This window comes from Eucyclogobius newberryi, unplaced genomic scaffold, assembly GCF_026437365.1.
Source record: "Eucyclogobius newberryi isolate DKJ021-1_F unplaced genomic scaffold, fEucNew1.0.hap1 SCAF_14, whole genome shotgun sequence".
In the NCBI taxonomy this organism is placed as follows: domain Eukaryota; kingdom Metazoa; phylum Chordata; class Actinopteri; order Gobiiformes; family Gobiidae; genus Eucyclogobius; species Eucyclogobius newberryi.
In genome coordinates, this window is record NW_027315768.1 from 11,004,637 (window position 1) to 11,029,814 (window position 25,178).

The 25,178-nt window shown below is 44.5% G+C and overlaps 1 protein-coding gene across 1 annotated transcript in view; it reads right to left on the reverse strand.

Annotated features, from left to right (window-relative positions):
* Positions 1–456: 456 nt before the first annotated feature.
* LOC140360070 (serine/threonine-protein kinase pim-1-like) overlaps positions 457–25,178 on the reverse strand; it is a 37,575-nt gene continuing 12,853 nt past the window's right edge. Inside the window, exons 2-11 of the mRNA XM_072445385.1 lie at positions 15,453–15,535; positions 14,604–14,672; positions 13,517–13,701; positions 12,066–12,104; positions 3,529–3,620; positions 3,361–3,408; positions 2,957–3,181; positions 2,148–2,328; positions 1,294–1,473; positions 457–559 (exon numbers count right to left, since the gene is read on the reverse strand). Coding sequence (XP_072301486.1) covers positions 462–559; positions 1,294–1,473; positions 2,148–2,328; positions 2,957–3,181; positions 3,361–3,408; positions 3,529–3,620; positions 12,066–12,104; positions 13,517–13,701; positions 14,604–14,672; positions 15,453–15,535 — 1,200 coding nt within the window. The 3' untranslated portion in view covers positions 457–461. The remainder of the gene's footprint in view (positions 560–1,293; positions 1,474–2,147; positions 2,329–2,956; positions 3,182–3,360; positions 3,409–3,528; positions 3,621–12,065; positions 12,105–13,516; positions 13,702–14,603; positions 14,673–15,452; positions 15,536–25,178) is intronic.

Sequence of the window (25,178 nt, forward strand, 5' to 3'; positions counted from 1 at the left end):
GTTTCACTGTGCACTTGACACAACCAAAGGCCCACGCACTGTAGAATAGGCCTTAAGGGCTAAAATGTAGATCTTGCCTCATGTGGATGCTGTGTTGGCTGGTGACATACCAGTTTGAGGCAAGCTGTGGCTGCAGATCATCAAGCGTCTTGTAATGCTAGAGATGTGTTTATTTATTTAAATGGATCCCATTCGCTGAAAGCAGTGCAGTCATTTAATCTTCCGGGGAGATGACGTGCAACAGAGAACAGTTCCTGTGATGCGTGTGTTCTTTTGGTTTTCTTGCTTCCAATGCACCCTTCACTGTCTTGACGCCGTAAATTGTGCACTGGACACAACCGAAGAACCACTCACTGATCTTACCTCATTTAGATGTTATGTTGGCTGGTGACTTACCAAGCTGAGGCAAGACAACGTAGACAGGGTTTTGTCAAACCCTGTTGATGTTGCAGCGTTGTAAATTACTGTGGGTTTAACCATGGATGGTTCCCCAACCTTTCCAGCGAGACGCGAGCCTCTGGGTCCTTCCACAAACAGCTCTTTAGTAAGTGTCTACATTCTACACACAAACACTGGTTAGAAATGTAAAGTATACATACTAGAAGTGTTAGTCTTTTCCAGTAAGATTATGTTTGCCTTCTTATATAATAGCTATGGTTATAACAGATCAACATATATGGACTGGTATTAACAATGTTTTTCAAAAGCAACTTTTCAGAAGGAGTTGTGTTTAAGATTGTGGTACAAACAGCTTTGTTCCAATGCAAACGTTGGATCTCATACATTTTTATGATAAAACAAAATTAAAACACGTTTTGGACCCCAGAAACAAATGGTTGTTTTCATGTTCATTACAAGTATTACGAGTCCAGCTCCATTTTCCAAAGTTCCTAAACGTGCATGAGATTTGAGGAAATGAAACATTTTCATTGTCAAACTCTTTATTGTAGTTTACCATAATGTTAAAATGAATACATGTTTTTACAGAGGTTGTTGTCATTTATTTATTTGGCCCTAATCGCTATTCATATAGAAATGCAAAACACTGTTATCATTAGCGTGTGGTGGAATGGTTGTCTGCAATGTTTACACTGTCTGGAGGCTAACGCTACCTAACCCTCCCATCTGCTTTAGAATGCAGCTGCTGTTAGAAACACAGGATGGGTCCATTGATACCTACAGAGTGCATTGATACCAGACTTGGCTGGCTCCACTCAATTTGTAATCCCATTGATACTGACAAGAGTTTATCAAGTCCAATCCCTACATGTTGCATCAAAACCTGATTCTTACCTTCTGGAATAGATTTGGGGATGGGAACAATTCGCCAGGATTCAATCATGCGCTCATCGACCAGGGGTCTTCTACTGAACAGCATGACATAGAGTAAAATGCCCAACTGCCAAACTGTGACGGGACCCTCAGAGTACGTGCTGGGTGTGAAAAACTCTGGAGCCGCGTACTGTAATGTACCTAAAAGAAAACAGCATAAGTTTTGGTCCATATAACTAGGTTTGTTGTTAATGATGTGTAAGTGAGATAGAAAGTGTGCTGTTAAGATGTTAGCTGAACTAACATAACGACAAAGCCAGTGAGGTATGATAGACTAGAGAGACCATGGATTCTGTTGCTGTAGCAATTGTGCTGGCCATCTTGTGATTGTAGGAGGAACCAAACCGTAAAAAAGACAAAAGGGTTTAAATGTATATATAATAGCGGTCTTAACACAGGAAAATTATGTCTCAAATCACAGAAAACTAACTAAATTCTCTCTAGTGTTCTATTTACTGTATTGGGCAAAACTCAGCTCTGGTCTTTGGTGGTAAATAATAGAACTGTGCTAGCTGAAAATTGTTTAAAAAATAAAATCAGGTGCAGTGCCTATAAGTTGTTTAGACAAGGTTTTAAAACATTTGACTGGTTACAAGATAAATTTGCTTGAAATAAGACAATACATTTCCAGGCTTAAAAATATTTACAAATTATTGCTAATATTTTGTAACCCATCTGCAAATAATTAATCTTGAAAGTAATGCATTGAAACTAATTGGAACCCTTAAGCCAACTTGTCAAAGGTATTCAAATGATGATATACTCAGAATTCATTGTAACTCATGTATTTTGGCAGAGAAGGCCTCATGCTTTACCTTGTGGTTCATCAAATATCTGTCCAGGTGTGAAGGTGGTCCCACAGCCAAAGTCAATGAACCTGGCCCTGATTTCTTTTCCTCCGGTCTCGATCAGGACATTGTCTGGCTTTATATCCCGGTGGAAGACTCCCTTGGCTTTCATTTCGATGGCTGTCTCCACCAACTGACGGAAAATGCACTAGAGAAAGAAAACAAAAAAATATTGCGTCAACTTAAAGCTTATTATGCAATTACTGTATGGACTTTAGAGCTGTAGATAAAGCTGTGACGATTAATCATTTTCTTCATATTTTGATCATCGTAAAATAAATAAAACATGTTATATATGCAGAAGGCCTTTTTTTTTTTAACAAAGACAGTGTTATTATTAAATCATAATGTCCAAGAAGAATTAACAATCAGTGTCAGCCCTCGCTGTTTAGTCTTGTAGTTGATTAATTGGTCAATGATGGTCAAAATATGTATTAGTTGACTCATTTATTGGGTTAAATTGAGGATTCTACCTGATTTTCAGATTTTGAAACATGAGACACGAAATATTTAACAAACAATAGCCTGCTAACGCCGCTCTTCCTTCTTTGCGTAGAGAAAAAACGTTTTTAAAAAGTGCTGAGGTCTCTTTTTTTACCCGACAAGTTACAATATATATACTATGTAATGACAAAAAACAGATTTTACTTGCAAAAAAAGGTCCAGGCCATTTAAGTTTTGAGCATGTTGATAAAAATGTTGGCACTGTTGTTGCGTAGGCTTAAAAAGGTCAAGTTTTTGTACTTCCAGAAATATTGTAAATGTTCAGCACTTACTCGGACATCCTCCGTATCCACTTTTTCCGTGCCTCGATCTGTGATGTAGGTCAGTAAATCCAGACATGGCTCTGGCCGCTCCATGACCAAGACAATCTCACTGCCCAGGTCGTACCAGTCCAGGAGAAGAGGTGTGATGTTGGAGCCGGAGGAGTCGGGACCAGCCCCAACTTGAATGAGCAGAGACACCTCCAGAGGCAGACGGCACATGGCTCCATTCACTTCCTGTAACACATGCAAATGAGCACACACAGGAATGTAACGGTGGAACACTGAAGACAAGTTCTCAAAGCTCAACTAAACAGGATTCATCACACTAAAGCTAAAGAAGCAAAATACAACTCCAGGTATGTTTTTGATGAAGGAACAAAAGCACAAAAAACATTCTACTTAAATAGACCCACCATTTCAGTGAAGGGGACCCTGTGTTTTTTAATCATCTTAACGGCCACCTATAAAGGCAGAAGAGAAAAATAATTTACATTTAAAATATACCTACTGGAATTGTGTAATTCATATTTTGAACATCTGTACACGTAATCCTATCTGAGCAGTAGTGAGCAATAACGTACGGGAAAATCATCCTCAAACCGGACACCAGCATAAATGACTCCAAAGCCTCCGTCACAAAGATGATTAATGACCTTGTACTTTGCATATAGCTCTGCAAACAGAAACTTTTTTATAGTTTAGTTTTTTATGCTTTGTCATATGAAATTATACATAGACCCTTCAAAACTTTGTAAACAAAATGATTCTATATTCCGGAATGGAGGCACGTAAAGCAATTTCAAAGAAGGATTGGGATTAACCACAGAGGAACAGGAGATGGCGGAGGAGAGTGGATCGGTGGTCGAAGGCGTTCTGGACGGCGTGGAGGAGCAGCCTTTTCTGGCTGCACGTGCCCGGAAACGTAAAAAGTCCCTTAGCTCGTCCGAGGGTTCTGGGAATGAGCAGCAGGATGAGGCTGAAGCTACTGATATCCGGGGTGAGAGCAGAGACTGTAAGGTGATCATAAAGCTTGCACTGGATAGTGCATCCTTTAAGGAGTGGAATTCAGTGGCATTGTCAAAGAGCCCAACTGTAGCTGTGGGAGTGATCAAGAGTGCGAGTGTCCTTAGAGATGGCTCGCTGCTGGTCGTGTGCAAGGACGCGGCTCAGCAACGGAAGGCGATTGGAACTAAACGTCTGAGTGGAAAGGACATTCTTGTGTCTGATGCTGAAAGAAACACGGTCAGAGGAGTTATCGTAGGTGTCCCTACGGCGACGTCTGTGGATGAAGTTAAGGAGAATTTGACTGGAGCTACGGTGGTGGACGCTAGGCGGTTGAAGGTGACCCGGTCTGGGGTAAGATGTGACAGCTTGTCGGTAATGGTAACACTTGAAGGGAGGCGCCTGCTTTGTAAGGTGTTCATTGGGTTCATGCGCCATGACGTTAGGCCATATGTTCCACCGCCCCTGCGTTGCTTTAAGTGCCAGCGCTTTGGGCATATTGCAGCGGTCTGTAGAGGGAGGCAAAGATGTGGTAAATGTGCAGGAGATCACGAGTATGGGAAGTGTGACGTGGGAGCAAAACTGAAGTGCTGTAACTGTGGGGAAGAACATAGCTCTGCCTACGGGGATGCAGGTTTAGCAAAAGAGCTGAGGTGCAGAATGTTACGGTCTCTCAAGGTATATCCTATGCAGAAGCAGTCAAGAAAGTTTCAAGTAACGAGTTTAGAGTAAATACAGAGAGAGGAGCCAGCGCTGCTCCCAGCCAGGGCGAAATGAGAAAGGCCAGCGTGGCTCCCAAGAAGTGTGAAGGTTTCAAGAGTGGAGGTCCCAAGTGTGCAGGTTCCAGAATTAATGAGAATACCCTGGTTGTGGATAGAGAGGATTTTGTACTCTTTATGGTGGATGTTGTAAACTGTGCTGCTCAGACTCAAAGCAGAACTGAAAGGATCAGGATCATTGCTAAAGCTGCAGGGAGATTCCTTGGAACAAACGAGCTTGATTGGGCAGAAATAGAAAACAGGCTAAAGGCGCTAAATGGGAGTCGGAGTGATGGGGGTCTGCTTTTGGGGAGTCAAAGTGATCAGAGTGACGAGATGGGGGTGGGGGTGGTCTCCTGTCCTCGCCCAGTCTCGTAGACGCACGGCTACCAAGCAGCGACATCAGTGGAAATATTAAATCCTATAGAGTGAAGCCTAAAGAATAAAGCTGTACAGTGGAAGCACCGAACGTCAAAGAAGGAGAGGAAGATGAAGAAGAGTCTCCCTGGAATAAAGATGTTGTTGTTGTTGTTGTTTTATGGCGGTTGGCATCCGAGTGTTGCATTACTGCCAGACTTTATTCCTCAGACTTTTCGTAGTCCTCAGACTCTGTCGTAGTCCGTAAAAGTACTCCTTCCATTGCTTTGGTGTTACAAAGCCCATGAGGTCATGATATGTCTTTGTGACTAGAATAGTTGTTGTTGTTGTTGTTGTTGTTGTTGTTCCATGGCGGTTGGCATCCGAGTGTTGCATTACCGCCAGACTTTATTCCTCAGACTTTGTCGTAGTCCTAAAAGTTGTTCTTCCAGTGCTTTGACTTCCAATGCTTTGACAAAGCCCAAGAGGTCATGAGATGCCTTCGTCATTGCATCCTATAGAAGTTGTTGTTGTTGTTTTATGGCGGTTGGCATCCGAGTGTTGCACCACCGCCAGACTTTATTCCCCAGACGTTTCGTAGTCCTCAGACTCTGTCGCAGTCCGTAAAAGTATTCCTCCCATTGCTTTGGCGTTACAAAGCCCATGAGGTCATGATGTGTTTTTGTGACTAGAATAGTTGTTGTGTCAGAGACCAACCGGCTTTATTCCAGGGAGACTCTTCTTCACCTTCCTCGCCCTCTTTGACGTTCGGTGCTTTGGAAGTACAAAGCCCATGAGATCATGGGACGTCTTTGTTGTTTTACAAAGCCCATGAGGTCATGGGACGTCTTTGTCGTTTTATCCTTTAGAAGTCCTTCTTCCATCACTTTGGCGTTTCTAGGCCCATGAAGTCCAAGCGCGTTAGAACATCCTCTTGCTCCTCATCCTCGGCTCAGTCTCCAACACCCCCCACCTCTATAAACGTTTACCCAGCCCTGTGCTACATAAGTAAGCAACCACAGCCTGACACAAACCCTGTGACTGGATCGCCAGAACGTTCCGCAGATTGAACTCCCGCCCATTATTCCGAAACCACAAGGCCAACCCGGCCCTTTCCCTATCATAAGCCTCACAGCAAATCAGCACATGCTCGACAGTCTCTGGCACCCGACAGTGACCACACAGACCGGTCGGATGTTTGCCTATCCTACTCAGTGACCAATTGAGTCCAGTATGGCCAATCCTCATGCGGGCGAAGGCCCTTTCCTCCCACGCGTTCCTGCCCATAGACCCGCAAGGACCCACACTACCCTGTATGTGATAGAGATGCCGTCCAGTAACACAGTGGCTCCAAAATTCCTGCCAAAGGCCGACCACATGACTCTTGATAACGGGCTTGATTTCAGACTTGCCCAACTCAACCGCCACATCAATTGATGGCCGCCGAAGGGAACGTTTAGCCAGTGCATCAGCCATTTCGTTACCATCCACCCCCACATGCGCAGGGACCCAAATGAAGGAAACCCTCACATCCTTCCTGGACAGGGAGAGCATCAGACAGAAGATGCCATTCAACACATCCTGTCTGCAATCCGATTTCCCAGATTTAATGCTTTGCAATGCAGAAAGGCTGTCAGAGGCCACCACAATGCCGCAACACTGCAAAGCAGATTCCGCCCATTCCAACGCCAACCGTATCGCTATAAGTTCCGACGTGAAAACAGAAAGGCGATCTGTCAACCTCTTCTTGACCGCTAGCCCCAGGTCAGGCACAAAATAAGCGGCGCCAGTACGCCCACTGTCAGGATCCCTAGACCCGTCGGTATAAATAAACACATCACCTGAGTGCTTATCGATGAGCGCTTGAACGGCAAACTGCGGTGCCCTCCCAGCGACTCCTCTAAGCTTGCCATGCAAGCTAACATCAACAGGAGCCGGGACAAACTTCCACGGAGCTATAGCAGACAAAGCCACCGACGGGCTCACACGCAGATCACCAACCCCCGCAAGCCGCGCCTTCGCATTTCCTACCTGGCTGAAAACCATACCGCCAGCCTCACTCTGCCCCCCATCAACCCTGAGAAAGTCCCTCACCGGGTGAGAGCTCGTATGACCTTGCACATTCACCCAGTAAGCCAACAGAAGTTCTAGCCTCCGGAGCCGTAACGGCAATTCCCCCAACTCAACCTGCAGCGCCGAGACAGGGGAGGTCCTAAAAGCCCTACAGCAGATGCGCAAGGCCTGGGCTTGCTCCACATCAAGCTTCTTTAAGTTAGTCTCAGCCGCAGACATGTAGGCTATACAGCCATAATCAATAGCCGCCCTCATGACGGCCCGATAAATACCCAGGAGCGACCTTCTGCTGGCCCCCCAGTCCTGGCCGGATAGACAACGAAGCAAGTTATTCACCCTTTTGCATTTACCACTGACCTCATCAATGTGCCGACGCCAACTAAGCCTCTCGTCAAAGGTGACCCCCAAGAACCTCACCTCCCTGACCTGTTCGAGCACCTGCCCATGCAGTCGAAGGGAGATGTCCCTATGCCCATTGAAGAAACAGATCACTTGAGACTTCCGTACGGACAGTTTAAACCCCCACTTCAGGGTCCACTGCTCCACCTGCTGTATTGCCCTTTGCAGTTTCGCCTCGTAAAACCGGAGATTCCTCCCTCTCACCCATAGAGCGCCATCGTCAGCATAAAGGCTCCTCCCAACAGACCCATCCACGTCGTCAAAGATGTCCTTAATCATAACATTGAACAAGATAGGGCTACACACACTCCCCTGCGGGATCCCATTCTCCACCCCATAGACCCCAGAGTAAGCAGCGCCCACTCTGGTTTGGATACGCCGGCCAGACAGAAAGCTCCGGACCCAGTTAAACAGTTTACCCTTCACACCACACTTCCGCAGCTTAATGAGGAGCCCATCCTTCCAAACCATATCGTACGCCTTCTCCACATCAAAGAGCACCGCAATAACCTTTTCTTTCTGAGCCCTGGCCAGCTGGATATCAGATTCCAAACACAACACGGAATCCATGGTGTTCCTGCCCCTACGGAAACCACTCTGGTGCGCGGTAAGCAAACCCTGACTCTCCAAGAAGTAATCCAACCGCTCGGTAACCATGAGCTCCATCGTTTTCCCAAGCTGCGACGTCAAGGCAATCGGCCTATAACTTGAAGGGTCAGACGCTGGCCTACCCGGCTTCAGAACCGGCACCACCGTAGACTGTTTCCACGCAGATGGAACACAACCTGAATCCCAAACACGGTTGAAAAGACCCAGGACTAGCCCAAGCGTGTCATCAGTCAAATGAGAGAGCATGTCATAGCACACCTCATCTTTACCCGGGGCTGTCTGTTTCGCCTTAGAAAGTGCTCTCCTTAGCTCAAACAAACTAAACGGAAGGTCAAGGTCATCTTGAGTCGAAGGCTGGTGCCCAATCAGCTCAGAATTCTGGGCCAAAGTACTCTCCCTGTAGTGCCTTTCCGCAGGTGAGAGATTGTCAGAGCTGTGCACCGACACAAAGGTGCTGGCCAGCAGTTCAGCTTTGTCAACGTCGCTGACTGCTTCAACACCATTCAGTATTAGGACCGGGGTCCCATGACGGCGCTCAACCCCATGCATCCGCTTAATCATCCCCCAAACATCCCCGAGACGCGTTTCTCTCCCAATTTTGGAACAATACCGCCTCCAACAGACACTCTTGGCCGTTCTCACAGTTTTCCGCACAACAGCGCGGGCCCTCTTGTAGTCAATGAGGGCACCCTCAGTGTGGGCAACCCTTAGCCGGCGAAACGCCGCATTTCTCGCCCTAACAGCATGACCACATGCTTCAGTCCACCACGGCACCCGCTTCCTATGTCCACTACCACCACTCTTAGGAATCGTGCCTACCGCTGACTGCGTGATGAGCGAGACAATTGCACTATTGAGATCATCCACCTGAGTCAATCCTCCTTCCTGCAGAACCCTAGAACCATCATCAGCTTTCCTCAGGAAAGCCCCCCAGTTCGCCCTTGCCAACTGCCACCTCTGGATCCTCGTCCCCCTGACCACACAGCTCCCAAAGCCAATCACGGTGCGGACTAGATAGTGATCGCTACCAAAAGAAAGATTACCAAGAACCTCCCAACTACAAACACCAGCTAACTCCTTGGACACAAGTGTAAGATCTATTGCACTTTCCGCACCGGTCCCCATATCATAGCGGGTCCCACCCCCATCATTCAGACAAACCAACTCCCTTTGATTGATAAAACCCTCTACCACCTGCCCATACCTATCGGTACCACTACCGCCCCACAAAGCGCTATGCGCATTAAAATCCCCACACCACACGGCCTTTCCCCGAACATCCTTACCGATACTATGTAAGGACTCTAACGTTAACTCACCACACGGATTATAAAGGTTAACAACAGTAACAGCTTCACCACCCAGCCAGACCCTCACCGCCAGGGCCTCCGGCGCTTTACTCACACTGACAACAACGTAATTTAGGTCATCTCGGACAAACACAGCCACACCTCTGCCTCTACCCTGCTCCCTATCATTCCTAACACACACATACCCTTGTATCCCAAAACCCCACCTAGGTCGTAACCAAGTCTCCTGCACGCACATAACGTGAGGCTTGTTCAACAAGGTAGAGACAAAATGCTTAAATTCCTGGCCATTAGCACGAAGACTACGCGCATTCCATTGCAAGACAACCACCGCCATTATGAGCCCCCGGAACCTGACGGCGCATCGGAAGCCCCCCCACTCCCACTGCCAGAACGGGGCAGGGCGCCCTCCCGCAGCGCATCCTCTATCTCCGTCCACTCGGGGCCCCCAGCTCCAAAGTACTTCCCTGCAGCCTTAGCGATGATCTTAGTCTTTTCGGATCTCTTCTTGGTTTGCTACAGTTAATCACTTCCACTATAAAGAGGAAGAAATCTTTCCTCTTCACAACCAGTACATCCTCCGCACTCACAGGGCCTCTGCCCGTGGAAGCCACACTCACAGGCATCCCAGTGGGGACCTCCCCCTGGCCGCGGGCAACGCTGCCCCCTCCCCTGTCGCCTAGGACACCAGCAGCACTGGCAGCCCCCACTGCATCCACCGTCACCTGACTACCAGACACCTTCTTGACCGCATCCGCGTAGGATATGCCTTGAGAGGCTCTAACTATTTGCACCTCAGCAGCCCTCTTGCTGAACACGCATCCCCCGTAGGCAGAGCTATGCTCTCCCCCACAGTTACAGCACTTGAGTTTTGCTCCGTCGTCACACTTCCCATACTCGTGGTCTCCTGCACATTTACCACACTTCTGCTTCCCTCTACAGACCGCTGCAATATGCCCAAAGCGCTGGCACTTGAAGCAACGCAGGGGCGGCAGAACATATGGGCGTACGCCATAGCGCATGTACCCAACGCACACCACACGAGGCAGGATCCCACCTTCAAATCTAATCATTATCGACAGGCTGTCACACCTTACCCCATCCCGGGTCATCTTCAACCGCCTAGCATCCACCACCTTAGCTCCAGTCAAATTCTCCTTTATGTCATCCACAGATGTCGTCGTAGGGACGCCTACTATAACTCCCCTGACCGTGCCTCTTACAGCATCAGACACAAGAATGTCCTTCCCCCCCAGACACTTAGCTTCAATCGCCTTCCTTTGCTGAGCCACGTCCTTGCACACGACCAGCAGCGAGCCATCCCTAAGGACACTCGCATGCTTGACCACTCCCACAGCTACAGTCAGGCTCCTTGTCAACGCCATCGGATCCCACCCCTTAAAGGACGCATTATCCTGCGCGAGCTTTATGAACACCTTACACTCTGAACTCACATCCCCGACATCTGCAACCCCCCCGCCCTGCTCCTCACTGAGAGAGCCCTCCATAGACGAGCAAGAAGACGCCCTACGCTGCACAGGATCAGTGGCTCCAGGGGAGTCCTCCCCGCTGTTCATATCGTCACCGACCAGGTCACGCTTCCTCTTCTTCTTCCCCGTCATACGGACCGAGGCGTTCCTCTATGTTGCCGTAATATCCAAACTGTTGTCGTTGTTGTTTTTTATGGCAGTTGGCATCCAAGTGCACGAGGTATTGTTCGTCGCAGACCGGGTGTTGAGCAAGGTCTCCACCGCAGGAGCTTCAGAGACTAGTTGTACGTCGTCTTCTTCTTCTACTTCCTTGTTGTTGTTGTTGTTGTTTTATGGCGGTTGGCATCCGAGTGTTGATCTTGTTGTTGTTGTTGTTGTTGTTTTATGGCGGTTGGCATCCGAGTGTTGCACTAGGTCGGTCTCTGAAACAACAACAACTACTCTACGACAAGTCACAAAGACATATCATGGGCTTTGTAACACCAAAGCAATGGAAGGAGTACTTTTACGGACTACGACAGAGTCTGAGGACAAAGCACTGGAAGTCAAGGCACTGGAAGAAGAACTTTTAGGACTACGACAAAGTCTAAGGAATAAAGTCTGGCGGTAATGCAACACTCGGATGTCAACCGCCATAAAACAACAACAACAACAACAACAATAAAGTCTGGCGGTAATGCAACAATTGGATGCCAACCGCCATAAAACAACAACAACAAATGACAAAATAATCAAGATGAATTAGAAAAATAAAAAATTCACATGTCAATGATGTTAGAGCTGTATTGCACCCCACAAATCATACTTTAAATTCTTAATTTTTAAATTAAAAATTAACCATTTTGATGCTAGATAATGGTGTTGTTTCAATCTTTTGTAACAGAAAAGCAAACCATTTGATGTTTCTACGTCGGAAATTATAAATTGTAACTTATTTTTGGTTGGAAATACCTAAAACCATCAGCATTTGGATCTGATTGTTAAGCATGTGTTAAATGTTTTACGACTTCATCTTGCCTCCAGTCGCCTCCAAACCAGAATATAGAACATTTGGGCGTTGTGGTAATTTAAAGGGTCTATTCAACCCAGTTATAGCTATCTATAGATTGGCATTACTTACCATTTAACGCCTGGGCTGCTTGCTCCTTTGTAATGGTTTCTGCAATATAAGAAGACATATTAACAGTTCAAGCAAAAGAAATGTCACTGACCTGAAAGTAAAAGTTTCTCATCTCACCAGGAGACTGTGGTATGGGAGGCGGAACAGGTAACTCTGAAGGCGGATCCCAGGGGGCACGGAATTCTACCAAAGATGGTTCTTCGTCAGTAGAACAAGCTGTAGAATCATTTGATAATTTTTTTAAGCAAACATTTATTAGTTACTGAATCATTTTGTAGGGTAAAAAAGGTATATTATGCTTTCTATCAAGGACTTGGTATATATAACTTAAGCAGACCATCATTTTACATTTTGTTCTTTGTAAACGTGAGACCACCTTCCAAGGCCCAGCATCCACAGGAAGGACCATATGGGGCGGGTGCTGTGTGCTTTGAGCGATGTTCTGGGGTGCTACCCTTAGCTACATGAGCCGTAGTCTTAATTTTTCAAATAATCGCAACTAAGTACAGGAATGTGGGCGGGGATAGGGGGTAGGTGAAAACACGTAATTACACGGGGTAATGATAATTAATAAAGATACTGGATCAAGTTCCTGAATGTGCCCAGAAACAGATGTACTAAGACTAACAACTGGCCTATGTTGGCTTAGAATGCCTCATAATATTTGAAGGTTTAGTGATACAAAGTTGTCCTGTAGTTATTTGAAGGATAAAGTCTGTTAACGGTTGTGTTTTAAGAAAATACTCTGAATGACACTTTCAATCTGAATTTGTATTAGTTGGTAATGGCCTCTGTGTGGACTGGGCTCCGGCTTCTCACCAACTACAAGCCCAGAGCCCCCCATGCTGCAGACGACCGGAAATTGCCTGAGCAACTCAACACCTCTGAGACCTTATGATATAAAAGCACATACTTTTTATCAGTCAGGCATTTCCCACATTTGGAATTGAGTTAGAGCTCCATCTACTGGCTGCAGAGGGAATTATGTAAGGGAGTTAAACAAATCTAGCAGGCACGCAGTTGAGATGAATGCGTTTTGACAACAGAAACGCTCTCACAAAATAGGAATATTTAGAACAGGGTGTTTTTTGAGAGGAGTCAGGAGGATGGGTCGGGTTTGGTTGTGTGGGGGGTGAGGGGGGGTAATAAAGTCTAAAGAATAAAGTCTGGCGGTAATATAACACTTGGATACAAGCCGCCATAAAACACAAGAGAAGACTTACTGAACAGGATTCATTATACAAGCGTGATTTAAGGTAATACAACTGCAGTTATGTATTTGACGAGTAAGCCGCTGTTATAACGTAGCTAAAAGGAAGAGGAAGGACTGTGGAAGAATGCAGAACATGAATTTGAATAACATATACCTGGAATCTGAATGTTGCTCTTCTCTCGTCTTGGATTTTTTGACCTGGATTTTTTAGAAGGTCTGTTCTCCTGCTCCATCTCACCCGTGTCCTTTAGTTTTCTCTTGGTGCTCAGAATGCATCCATCAGAGCCCAGAGCTGCACGGGATGTCTGTGAGAGGCCGCTGGGTCCGGGTACAGGCTCTGAATCAGAAGAACCCATCTCAAGTCTGCGCATGGCTCTACTCAACTGGGCTTCAGGGGTCCAGTACCTCTTCCATTCCAGAGCACTGTACACGGGACAGGACCTCCAGACTGAAAAATATGTAGGAGACTCTTCAACTACTGCAAACCAACAACACACTAAACACTGAACTTTCTTAGCAATACAATTAATCCAGTTATTTTTTTTACCAGTATTTCTCCTCCTTGTGGGGTTGATCACTGTCCCAGATTTAAATTTCATGTTGGCCCTGTTGAAAAACAGACAATATTTTAACCAAACGTGTCCAAGTATTACAGCAAAACTTACTAAACTAAACCAGAAAAACGTACCTGCAAAGTTTGTTGCGGTTTCATTCTGACCATTTCTTGGTCAGAAGAAACGGTCAGAATGGTCACGAAATGGAAGAGAGGTCATATTCCCATATCTCCTTTGATTGATGATGACAAAACTATGACATCACCCTTGACAACCGTTACTGCATCACCCTTGACAACTGTTAAAACTGTCAGTTATATCTAGTATGGTAGAAAAGGCTTCTTACAGTTCTAGTTACTTTTAACTGTTTTCATTTTAGATCCCTCTTTAATGCTCAAATTAGTGAACTGAATTAGTTTAGCTTATTTATTTATTGTTCAAAAAGTATATTTTCTTGTGTTGTAAAGCATGTTGAATTCAAATTACCCCAAAAATCTTGCCATTTACTAAAATTAGTATTTGTAATCCATCTCTGGTGTATGGTCAACGTTCAGTTCAGAGTTCTGATGGCCGTGATTGACGAGCTGTTTAGCCAATCAGGTCCTTATAAAAAAAAATGGCTGCCTACGAGGAAAAAAGAAACACTAAAAATATGACTGGGGACTGAAAAACATTGTGTATTTCTGCAGAATCAATGAGCCACGCACAAAACGCTGTTTGTCTGAGATGAGAAGTTTGTTTCTGTTTCCCGTGTGCCGGAAATAAACACACCTGATTGCACAGTTCTGTTGAGTCTGGCTTGGGATGCAGTAGAGGAGGCGGTGACCGGACTTGGATCTTCTGTACAGAATACACAAGGAAGATCCGTCTAGCAGTTTATCCGTTTATAGCAGTGGTCTTGAAACTGAAAAAACTAAACTAAAAACATTCAATATTGCCTCTCTATAGGACAACTATTTGCATTATATATGTTATTACTCTTGCTATTGAGTACCTAGTACTTAGTTTGGTATCTCATGTTTTAGAACCAAAACCTTTTTTTATAACAAACATAATTACATTGGGATCTCTGCTGTTTCCATGGGACTAACAGAGGGAATTACACCAGTTCAAGATAAATATTGCAATGCATTTCAAGCTGGCCTCTCACTTCCTGTTCTTAGCACACAGTTGCACTGATTGTGATTGGATGAGAGTCTGGTGATGATTTATGGACTTAAAAAACAACAGAGAAGATTCTCAGCTGCACACCACAGGCAGGAACATCAGTTATTGAGGAAATTCAGAATGGAGTGTTTTTGATGCTCTGAGGGAAGAACATTTTCTTATTAGGATTCATCAAACTAGTGTGAATGAAGCTAAATGCAACTCCAGCTATGTTTTTACTGAGGGAATGTGACGGTGTGTCCTAACTGCCCCGTCATTTCCACACCCGACGAGCCTTGTGAGAGTCGTGTCGTGCCAGAGAGTACCGCTCGTACGCTCTTTGCATTTGCGGAGCGCCCAGTTAACTGTCTCATGACCCTTCACTTCCCTGAACTGTTTTTCCACTGCCCGGACACTTTTCCCCGCTGTAGAATATTCAAGGGTGTTCACTTGGCGCGTATGCACCACACTCACCTGCTGCCACTGTCGCTGCCTCCTGTGGGCCAATCAGAGGCACTGCCGAGGCGCGGTTTAAAGCGCAGGTTGCCGCGCTTGGTCTAGTCACGTGACCAGAGGACTCAACAATACACACATTTCAATGAAATGGTCATGTATTATTGTTTCATTTGTTATTGATGTGTGAGCCAAATGGAGGGCTATAGATACATTAAGACCTATCTTTTGTTAACTGGTTTGCCCAGGGGAGGAGCCAGGGGTTTTAAAAGGGAGCTCTGCTCATTGTTGGGAGGGAGAGCCGAGGAGAGCATGTCTGCTGTGTGACATGCTCTCCTCTGCAACTTATAGCTGCTGTAAGTTTTTGGATCCTGTACATACTTTGAGTCATCGTTTTTTTCACTGTCAATATTCGACCACTGTTTTGGGACTGGATGTAAATAAAAATCACCACACAAATTTTTCAACTGAGCCATCATTTTTCACAGACACTAAAACGAACCCGTGACAGGGAACAATGTTAGAACACGGTTACAAGCTCAAAAAAGTCGATTTTCTTTAATAATGTGCCCTTTAAATGTTGCATACAGCTGTTAGATAGACAGCAGCAACACACCATCAATAATTGTAACTGCTCATTACATGGTCCACCCAGACCATTCACTTTCATACATACAATTGCAAATACTAGCATTTTTTTCAAAGTCAATTTTGCCGCACAAAAGCGAGAGCCCCCTAGTATTAAATCAGAGAGTTAAATTTGAGGTTTGACAAAATCTTTTGTTTGGTACTCCACTTTCACGCTGGCTTGTTTTAATTATAGTTAATGTAAAGCTTTTAAGCACGGAGCCTCTTCCTCCTTTCTCATCTTTTGTGGCGCACTTTTCTGCTGAAGACGCTCAGCTAACCAGCTAATTTCAGCTCCTCCACTGTCTTGTCATCAGAAGCTAATTGTATGCTTTTGCCCAGCACTTGCAATTACATCTGGCCTGGTTCTTTGTGTGAGCGCGATAGCTTTCAGGGTAGCGGTGGTTTCAAGACGATGGTGATGGTGTACTCCTTGCATCTTATGTTGATAACGGCAGAATCTGACGTGTGAAAGCATAATATAAAAGAGTGGAAGTTATCAGACCGATCAGGCATAACATTGTGAGCACCTGCCTAATCTCACAACTGTATGCTAGCAGGGGAGTACTTTGTATGGTTACCGATTTTAAAAGAAGGTTAAATTAAATAGTGGGCCCATATGAATAAAACATGCAGTAAATTTGACATCTTCAAGAAAATGTTTCAGGATTATTGACAACATAATCATTTTGTAATTTTTTTTTCAATATTTGGAAACTGGGTTGTGGGCCAGAATAAATAGCTTGGAGGGCCTGATTTGGCCCCCGGTCCTTATGATGAAGTAAAGACAGGGTTTCTGCGGAGTCTTAAAAAGTCTTAAGACGTCTTAATTTTTTAGAAACAAGTGAGCGTAATCCCTCATTCGTCTAGGAGTGTTTCAGTGCTACTCACCTGGACTATGTTTAAGACTATGCTTTCCACACAGATTTATTTACAGTGATCCCTCGTTTATCGCGGAGGTTACGTTCCAAGAAGAACCCGCGGGAGTCCGCCCTCTCTCCGAAGTTGGTCTGATCCGGGAATCAAACCCATGATCTCCTTCTTGGGAGGCAAGAGCGCTAACCACCTCTTGATTTATTAAATGATCTATCTTCATGTTCTAAAATCAATTCCCTTTTATTTAAGGTATACACAAACAATACCTATAGTAGGCCTGTATAATTTAAATACATGTTCAATACAATCTAAAATATTAAATCTTTCTGGTCAAGGTCTTAATCATTTCTTAAATTTTACACTACAAGTTGTGCAGGAACCCTAAAGATCTATGGAATGATACAGATTAGATGCAATTACTAAAGTTTACATGTTACAAAATATTTCATAATATTGCCAGTGTATCAAACAACACCAGCTGTTCAATACTAGCATGCGGATTCATATTTTAAGCTTGTCTTAACATTCAGTAAGCTTCATAAAAATAACATTTTGTAACTCAAAAGGCACAATTTTGTTTGTTTTGCACCATGTTTTACTTTTATAGCGCTATAATCCTTCACGGTGAACACCCATTGGAATTGGAACATGTAACAGATGCTAATAAATGCATGGTCCCATTTGTATACTTTAGACTACTTACGCTTTGCATAATTTCTATATTCCACAAAACATATGGTTATAATATGGTGCTGTAAGATCATGGGAAAAACACTTTCCATAGAAAACAAAAATGACCCCGCAATCTCAACAATTCCTCCACTTCCATTGTATATTAGTCTGTATTTTAATAGTGTTTCCAAGAATGCTGTTTAAAATCAGTCAAAATGATTAGGCTTGTGGTTTATCCTGGCATAAGTACAGTCTCTAAATCCACCACTTTTAACATGAGTAAATAAAGGCAGGAGTCAAACGTGACCCACAAATCACTGCTTCATCTTCAAAAGTGCAAAGAAACAATGTAAACCTAAAGAATTAGCTTAGCACGGCCGCATTCGTACTGGTTAATCCAAAATAGCAAATAGCGAGCATTATTAAAATAAACTTGAGCGTACTGTGATTACTGAGAACAGCTCATAGCAAATAAAAGACAATAAACACGAACAGACGGTAGTATTTACAATGAAATTTGGGGTTTGAGCTAAATATGTCCATGATGCTATGATGCTAATGGGAGCTTGACTGCCTAATTTGTACTGCTTTGGCATATATGTCATTTCTTTTGAAGAAGTTATAGTTTGTTCTAAAATCTATATTACCCCAGCCGCTGCATTGATAAGTTACTGGTCACTGAAGCACTAGTCCACATGTAGGCAGTTAAAAAAAGGCAGTAACTGGCAGTGAAGCTTGTTATTAGCAATAGATGTTTTGTAGTTGGATGTTTGTAGTGCAGTAATAATGTATGTGTTTGTGTCTCAAGGCTAATGCTAAACTAAATGAAATAATTGATCAAATACAAGTAAAAACAAGTAAATTGTTTATATACAAAAAATAAGGCTGTGGTGCTAGTTTTAATGTAATAATTCAATATATTTTGGGTTAGCATTAGCATTGAGGCTAAAACACCTACATTTGTAAACACAGACGTATTCTCTGGTGAAGTAGTTGCATCGTCAGTTAAACTTTAACGTTCTGTCTGTGATTTTCCTCCCCTGACTCTTGCCTGTTGTGTCATTTGTAAATAGTGATTATTTTAACACGGCTCCGGAGAAAACCGACAAGACAAGCACAGACAAGCTAGTCAAATGGAAGGACTGTGCACAGAACAAATTGAGCTTTTCAGAAGGAGACAGTCTAAATGTCAGATTTATCTTGAGAGAAAGAAACAAAAATGATATATATTTCTTAGTCATTAAAAAAAAAAAGACGTTCTGGCCCAAAGGCTTAAGCTAGGGTATAATTTGGAGCGTGAGGGGTATAGACCTCTGGCAGGAATCGAACAAGACATGTGCAATAGATTGATACAAAATGTCGATTCTGACAGAGGTAAAATATGGAAATATATCAACACTTAAGTTTCTCCAAAAAAGTGCTGTTTTTAAATAAATATTGTATATATTTTGCAAAACACTATTCATATTAGTTCAAGCTGATATTGAAAGAAAATAATGAACGTAAAATTGTTCTTAGTTGAGGGTTAGGGTTAGCTTAGGGTTAGGGTTAGAGTTACAAAACTCATTGGTATCGGTATTGCATTGTATGGATATCGCATTTGCCATAGTATTACTTGGTATCAGATTGAATCAAAATTCAGTGGTATCGCCCATCACTTGTGTGCAATGCCTTAAACCACTGAACGGCTGGAACATCAGGTCCTCAAGCCAAAAAAGTTGTTTGAGAACAGTCTTCAACCTTATTGAACTTGAATGGAACACAACCACCCTTTAGCTATAAATAAGAACATTTATTTAAAGCTCCAACAAACATAATACAATGTCAACTACACAAAACGTTGAGCTTGAACTCCAGTGCAAATCCAAAGAACAGAACTATTTCCTAAACCTCTGCAATATTAAATACGTGCCTACACAAACTATTCCTCAACAATGTCTCAATCACTTTACGACTTACACATGACTGCTCCAGTGTTCATGACCGAACACTGCCCAGGGCCTTGGTTTTAGCAGATCATCCCAATGCTCTCCCCTTAATCCCTGTACATTTGGCAGCTTTTCTACAACAACAACACTCTAATCAGGCCTGCGTTTATACAGCGGAGTACTCATTAGCTTTAGCCTTGTTTGGACGGGCCCTGTACCAAATGCCCTTCCGTTACTCTCAGTCACGGGGAGACGCCAGGAGCTGCTCTGGTCTCCGCACTCCTGGTCCGTCAGCGTTTCCTGGATTCTGTTTGGACGGGGAATGATCTGAGGCGCCTTCTGGCAAAAGCCTCTGGCACTTTAGCCTTGGCTGGTGCTGCTTCTCAGAGCTGGTTATGTACAGAATGTGCTGTGTGTTTAGGTTTTTTCCGTGCTTACAAAGAGGGTACGAGTGTCCAACAGTAATTAAAGGAGTCAAGAGAGGGTTTAAAGTGACTTTTGGCAGGCTGGTGTATGTTAAGAGTAGGAATTATGTTGGGATAAATAGCTATACACAAAATGTATAAGTAGGGCAAAAGTTGACATGGGTTTAGGGACATTTTCTTTTGGGCAAATGGATGGCAAATAGTTTTTGGAGTATGTGTTATATTATGATGTCAATAAAATGAGTGAGCGGTAAGTGGTCTTCATGATTGCCGTTTGGAAGAACCTATTGGTTTTTATCCATAACATGTTGTAATCCATTTAAAAATAATAATTGCCCATTCAGTGTATTTTTCAGTCATAGCACAGCATATTCCTCGCCACACCAAAAATGAGTCTGTGCAATCCCGTATTTGTCCATGAATGGTCCATGGAAGAAAAGGTTTCAAAAGTCGTCATCTGGACACGAAATCGGAAAGTTTTGACTGCCATCCGGAAGTCATTTTCAATCTAGAGGTAGTTGCCTGAGAAGGTAGAATACTTTATTATGACCAAATCTCTCCTTGTACAAAGCACTGATAGGCTGTATGTTGTAGCAAATATCATCTATGCCCCTGTGGTTGTTTAGCTTTCTTTTTTCAATAAGGTTTTCTCAGGACACTCAAAGCGGTAAATTATTCCATTAAATCCATTTGTGATTCCTATTTTTTCCATGGAACACCTGCGTTCCCTTATAAACTGGTTCAAAATCAAGGTTCTCCTCTACGACACAAAGAAAGCAATGCCACCAAAATTAACATCTTCATGATTTACCTCCAAGTCACACTTTTTAGCTAGCCAAATGTTATTTTATTGTACTATGTACAATAAAATTGTACAATTCTCTTGTAGCCGGCCTCAGCAGGAGGATGGAGGAGCAGCTGCAGCAAAAGAACATTCAGGGAGTGTGGAGAAGCCTGAAAACCATCTCGGGCTTCAAAATCCCCCCTGCCCAGACAGAGGGGGATCTACAGTGGGTGAATGATTTAAATGCTCAGTTCTTGAGGTTTGATCGGTCACCCGCCCCTCCCCCTGCACAGCTGCATGCTCCCTCTTCCACAGCTGGACAATGTCCTGCATCTGTTCCTCTTCGCTTATCTGCCCCGGACCATCAGCTCCCCACTTCGCCTGGACTCACCCATCCCCCCAGCACACGGTCCCCCTGCCAACCACTGACTGTCACAGCAGCACAGGTGAGGAGTGAGCTGAAGAGGATTAAAGTGAGGAAGGCAGCAGGACCTGATGGCATCAGCCCCAGGCTCCTTAAGTCCTGCGCAGATGAACTGTGTGGAGTTATGGAGCATGTCTTCAACATGAGCCTGAAGCTGAGGGTGGTACCACAGGTCTGGAAGACCTCCTGTCTGGTACCTGTGCCTAAGACACCGCGCCCCAAAGACCTCAACAGCTTCAGGCCAGTGGCTCTCACGTCCCACCTGATGAAGACACTGGAGCGGCTAGTCCTGGACCACCTCCGCTCCACCGTGAGCTCAGCCATGGACCCGCTGCAGTTTGCATATCGGTCTGGCATCGGAGTGGAGGACGCCGTCATCTCCCTGCTGCACCGCTCTCTCTCGCACCTGGAAAAGCCTGGCAGCTCTGTGAGGATTCTGTTCTTTGATCTTTCCAGCGCCTTCAACACCATCCAGCCGCTGCTCCTGAGGGACAAGCTGGAGACGGCTGGTGTGGAGTATGACCTGGCAGAGTGGATCCTGGACTACCTCACAGACCGACCCCAGTTTGTGAGAGCCCGGAACTGTGTGTCTGACACTCGGACCTGCAGTGTGGGGGCGCCCCAGGGCACTGTCCTCGCGCCCTTTCTCTTCACCCTCCACACTGCAGACCTCAGACATGGACAGCTGTGTCCTGCAGAAGTTCTCTGACGACTCTGCCATCATCGGACTCATCACGGACTACGATGACGCGGAGTACAGAGGACTGGCGCAGGACTTTGTGGACTGGTGTCAGCGGAACCACCTCCTCATCAAAGCGGGGAAGACCAAGGAGATGGTGGTGGATTTCCGCAGACGCCACCCCACTGCCCCCTCACTAGTGAACATCCAGGGACGGGACATTGAGAGAGTGGACTCATACAAGTACCTGGGTGTTCATCTGAACCACAAACTGGACTGGACTCATAACACAGACGCACTGTACAGGAAGAGCCAGAGTCGGCTCTACCTCCTGAGGAGACTCAGGTCTTTTGGAGTGACAGGGCCACTCCTGAAGACCTTCTACGACTCTGTGGTGGCACCAGCCCTCCTGTACGGTGTGGCCTGCTGGAGCAGCAGCATCACAGAGAGGGAGAGGAAGAGGCTGGACAGAGTCATCAAGAAGTCCAGCTCCGTCCTGGGCTGTGCTCTGGACTCGGTGCAGGAGGTGGGGGACAGAAGGGTCCTGGCTAAATTCACATCTATGCTGGACCATGAGTGTCACCCCCTGCAGGACACTCTCTCCGCTCTGGAGAGCAGCTTCAGTGAAAGACTGATCCACCCTCGATGTGTGAAGGAAAGGTTCCGTAGGTCTTTCCTTCTGCTGCTGTCAGACTTTATAACAAAAACTGTTAGTACTGAACACTCGTAATACTGACCTAACCTAATACTGATGTGCAATTCTGTCATATGTGCAATTGCTGTTGGAATTCATGTGCAATTCATGTGCAATTACTGTGAAATTCATGTGCAACCTATGTGCTGTCGTGACACATATTCATGTGCAATTGCTGTCGTGATCACATGCAATGGTATTTATTTATTTATTTATTTATTTATTTATTTATTTGTCTATGGGAGTTTTTATTTATTTATAGGAGATCTTCTACTGAAAGTGTTTTTCAGACTTCCTATAAGTGATCTGTTCTTCTGTATCTACCTCTGTATCTACCTGCGTTGCACCAATGAAATTTCCCCATGTGGGACAATAAAGGAATATCTTATCTTATCTTATCTTAAATGTAATGCTATATGATGTTTTAAGTTTTATCCAAAAACATAGAAATGCCATGCTTCGCTCAACGTCCAAATCATTCGATAACAGCCCGTGCCACTGTTTACACGGCGAGCATTCAAACGAGTCAGCGACGAGCCTCCGGACCAGACACTTGACCTTTAGAGCAGACACGGCTGACCCCACGGCGCCGTCTCCTCGCTGTGTCACTGCTGTGTGTTTACATGCGCAGAGTCGTCCAGAGCAGGAAGCGAAAGGAACGCACAACAAACACCCCTATCTGTTCACCTTCACTCGGCGATGTCGTTAGATAAACACGTGTGCATGTTGGTTTGTTTGCGCCGTAGCGTACGGATAAACAGGCGGCTCTGACAGATTGTTATTGATGGGCAGCGTCGGCCTGTTCCCTAACATTTACAACTGTTTGTTGTCCATGCCACAAGCTTTGGTGGGACCAGAACTTGACAAAGTTTGTGTTTTTCTCTGCATGAATAATAGGTTAATTCTGTAGCTAAACTTAACCATACCTACCTCAAAATGTAGATATGTGTAGGTGCTAGACTGCTGTGCACAGGTTGTCACATTGAAGGATGGGTCAAATGCAAGGGACCAATTTCCCTACAAGGGCAAAGCCAAGATAACCTTATGCTGACATTATTTTTGCTCTGCTTAAAAAGTTTGGGAAACAGAATCTATAAACGAATTGCCCACAGTTTCCTGACGTGCTGCTTTGACCTTGTTGGCAGCACATCCAAAAGGCAGAGTTGTAGAAACCTGAAAGCCACTTGTCTGAGCACAAAAAGCAAACCGCGCTCTCTGATCTCACTTATACATTCATTGTGGGAGTTCTGTGTTGCTATTTTTGACACAATCAAAAACACTAACCCTCTGGCAGCCTGGCAACTTAGGCATCAAACGCGGTGTTGTAGGAAATAATTGAGCCAGCAGGGATCAGCTGGCGGGGGTAATGGAGCGGCTGCTGTCGGCCACGGGCAAAGAGATGCTGATTATGTTAAAACAGTAATGTTCACTCAAAGGTGCAGCATACAAATGTGGAGTCGAAGGCGAAGGAGAGAGGGTGACGCAGGGACCTGGTGAACTAGTGTTGTCATAGAAGCCCCATTACCATGGGAGTGTTAGAAACAAGCCAGTGTTCCATTATAGACAGAAATTCAGTTGTATCATCTGGAGTATGTTTTTAGAAAAACAAAAATTTTCGACTCTCATCCAAGAGTCATTCTCAATCTGCGAATCGAGTCTGGGAACTCAAGTTTTATATCCTACTCTGTAAGCCCTGCCCACCGGGTGGAACTTCCTGATAAAGGGAGTATTTGGTTCCACTTAAGACTGCTCTTTTTTGTTTTCCAACAGCCCTGTAATGGGCTATCTACATCCTATTGTAACCTGACTTTCACTCCCTCCTCACTGAGTACATGATTAGCATCAGAATGCCCCGGGCGTATCCCTCTCATGGGGTTTTAAAACACTATTATATACAAGTGGAAGGTTGAATCTTAAACCTCCATTTTGTTTTAAAGAAGGATTCTTATTTTGATAAACAAATATTGTCTCCTTAACTGCTATTTTAAACCATCTTTTCTCCTGCTTAGAATCTTCATCTCACTGCAGACATTTTTTTCTACAATACAAGTGTTATGTGTAAGACTACAAAGGGTAACAGTGATTCACAAACTAGGGGGAAGACGGTTCAATACTTATTGTTATATTTTGCACAGAATTTGCAGTTAGGTGAAGAGGGGATTCCAAACTATTTTCCATGCAGCTTTAAGACTTAATGATTTCCCGAGCGCACAGTGTTAAAGAAGTGGTTTGAATTTCATCAAGCCTTGGGTGACCAGATTGTCTTAATTAAAAACTGGGACACTCCCAGGATGGGATTGGGGATGAAAATGAAATGTTTAAAAAGCACATTTTTATGCACTAGGCCGATTAATGGCTCATTCACACCACTTTCTCACTCATTAGTCAGCATATAATCTGAGAGACTTCAGAGGTACCGAGTGCATTTATTGTGTTCTGGTTATTCTCAAACCTGACTTTCTTTAATTTGGCCAAAGAAAAAACAATACATTCCCCTCTTTACTGTTGGTGGGTATCAAAGTGGTCAAAAACTAGGACAAATGGGCATTTTTAAAATAAAAATGGGAGAAATCAGAGGTTTTGAAAACATCTACTGGGACATGGAACATAGGGCTCAAAACTGGGACTGTCCTGGATA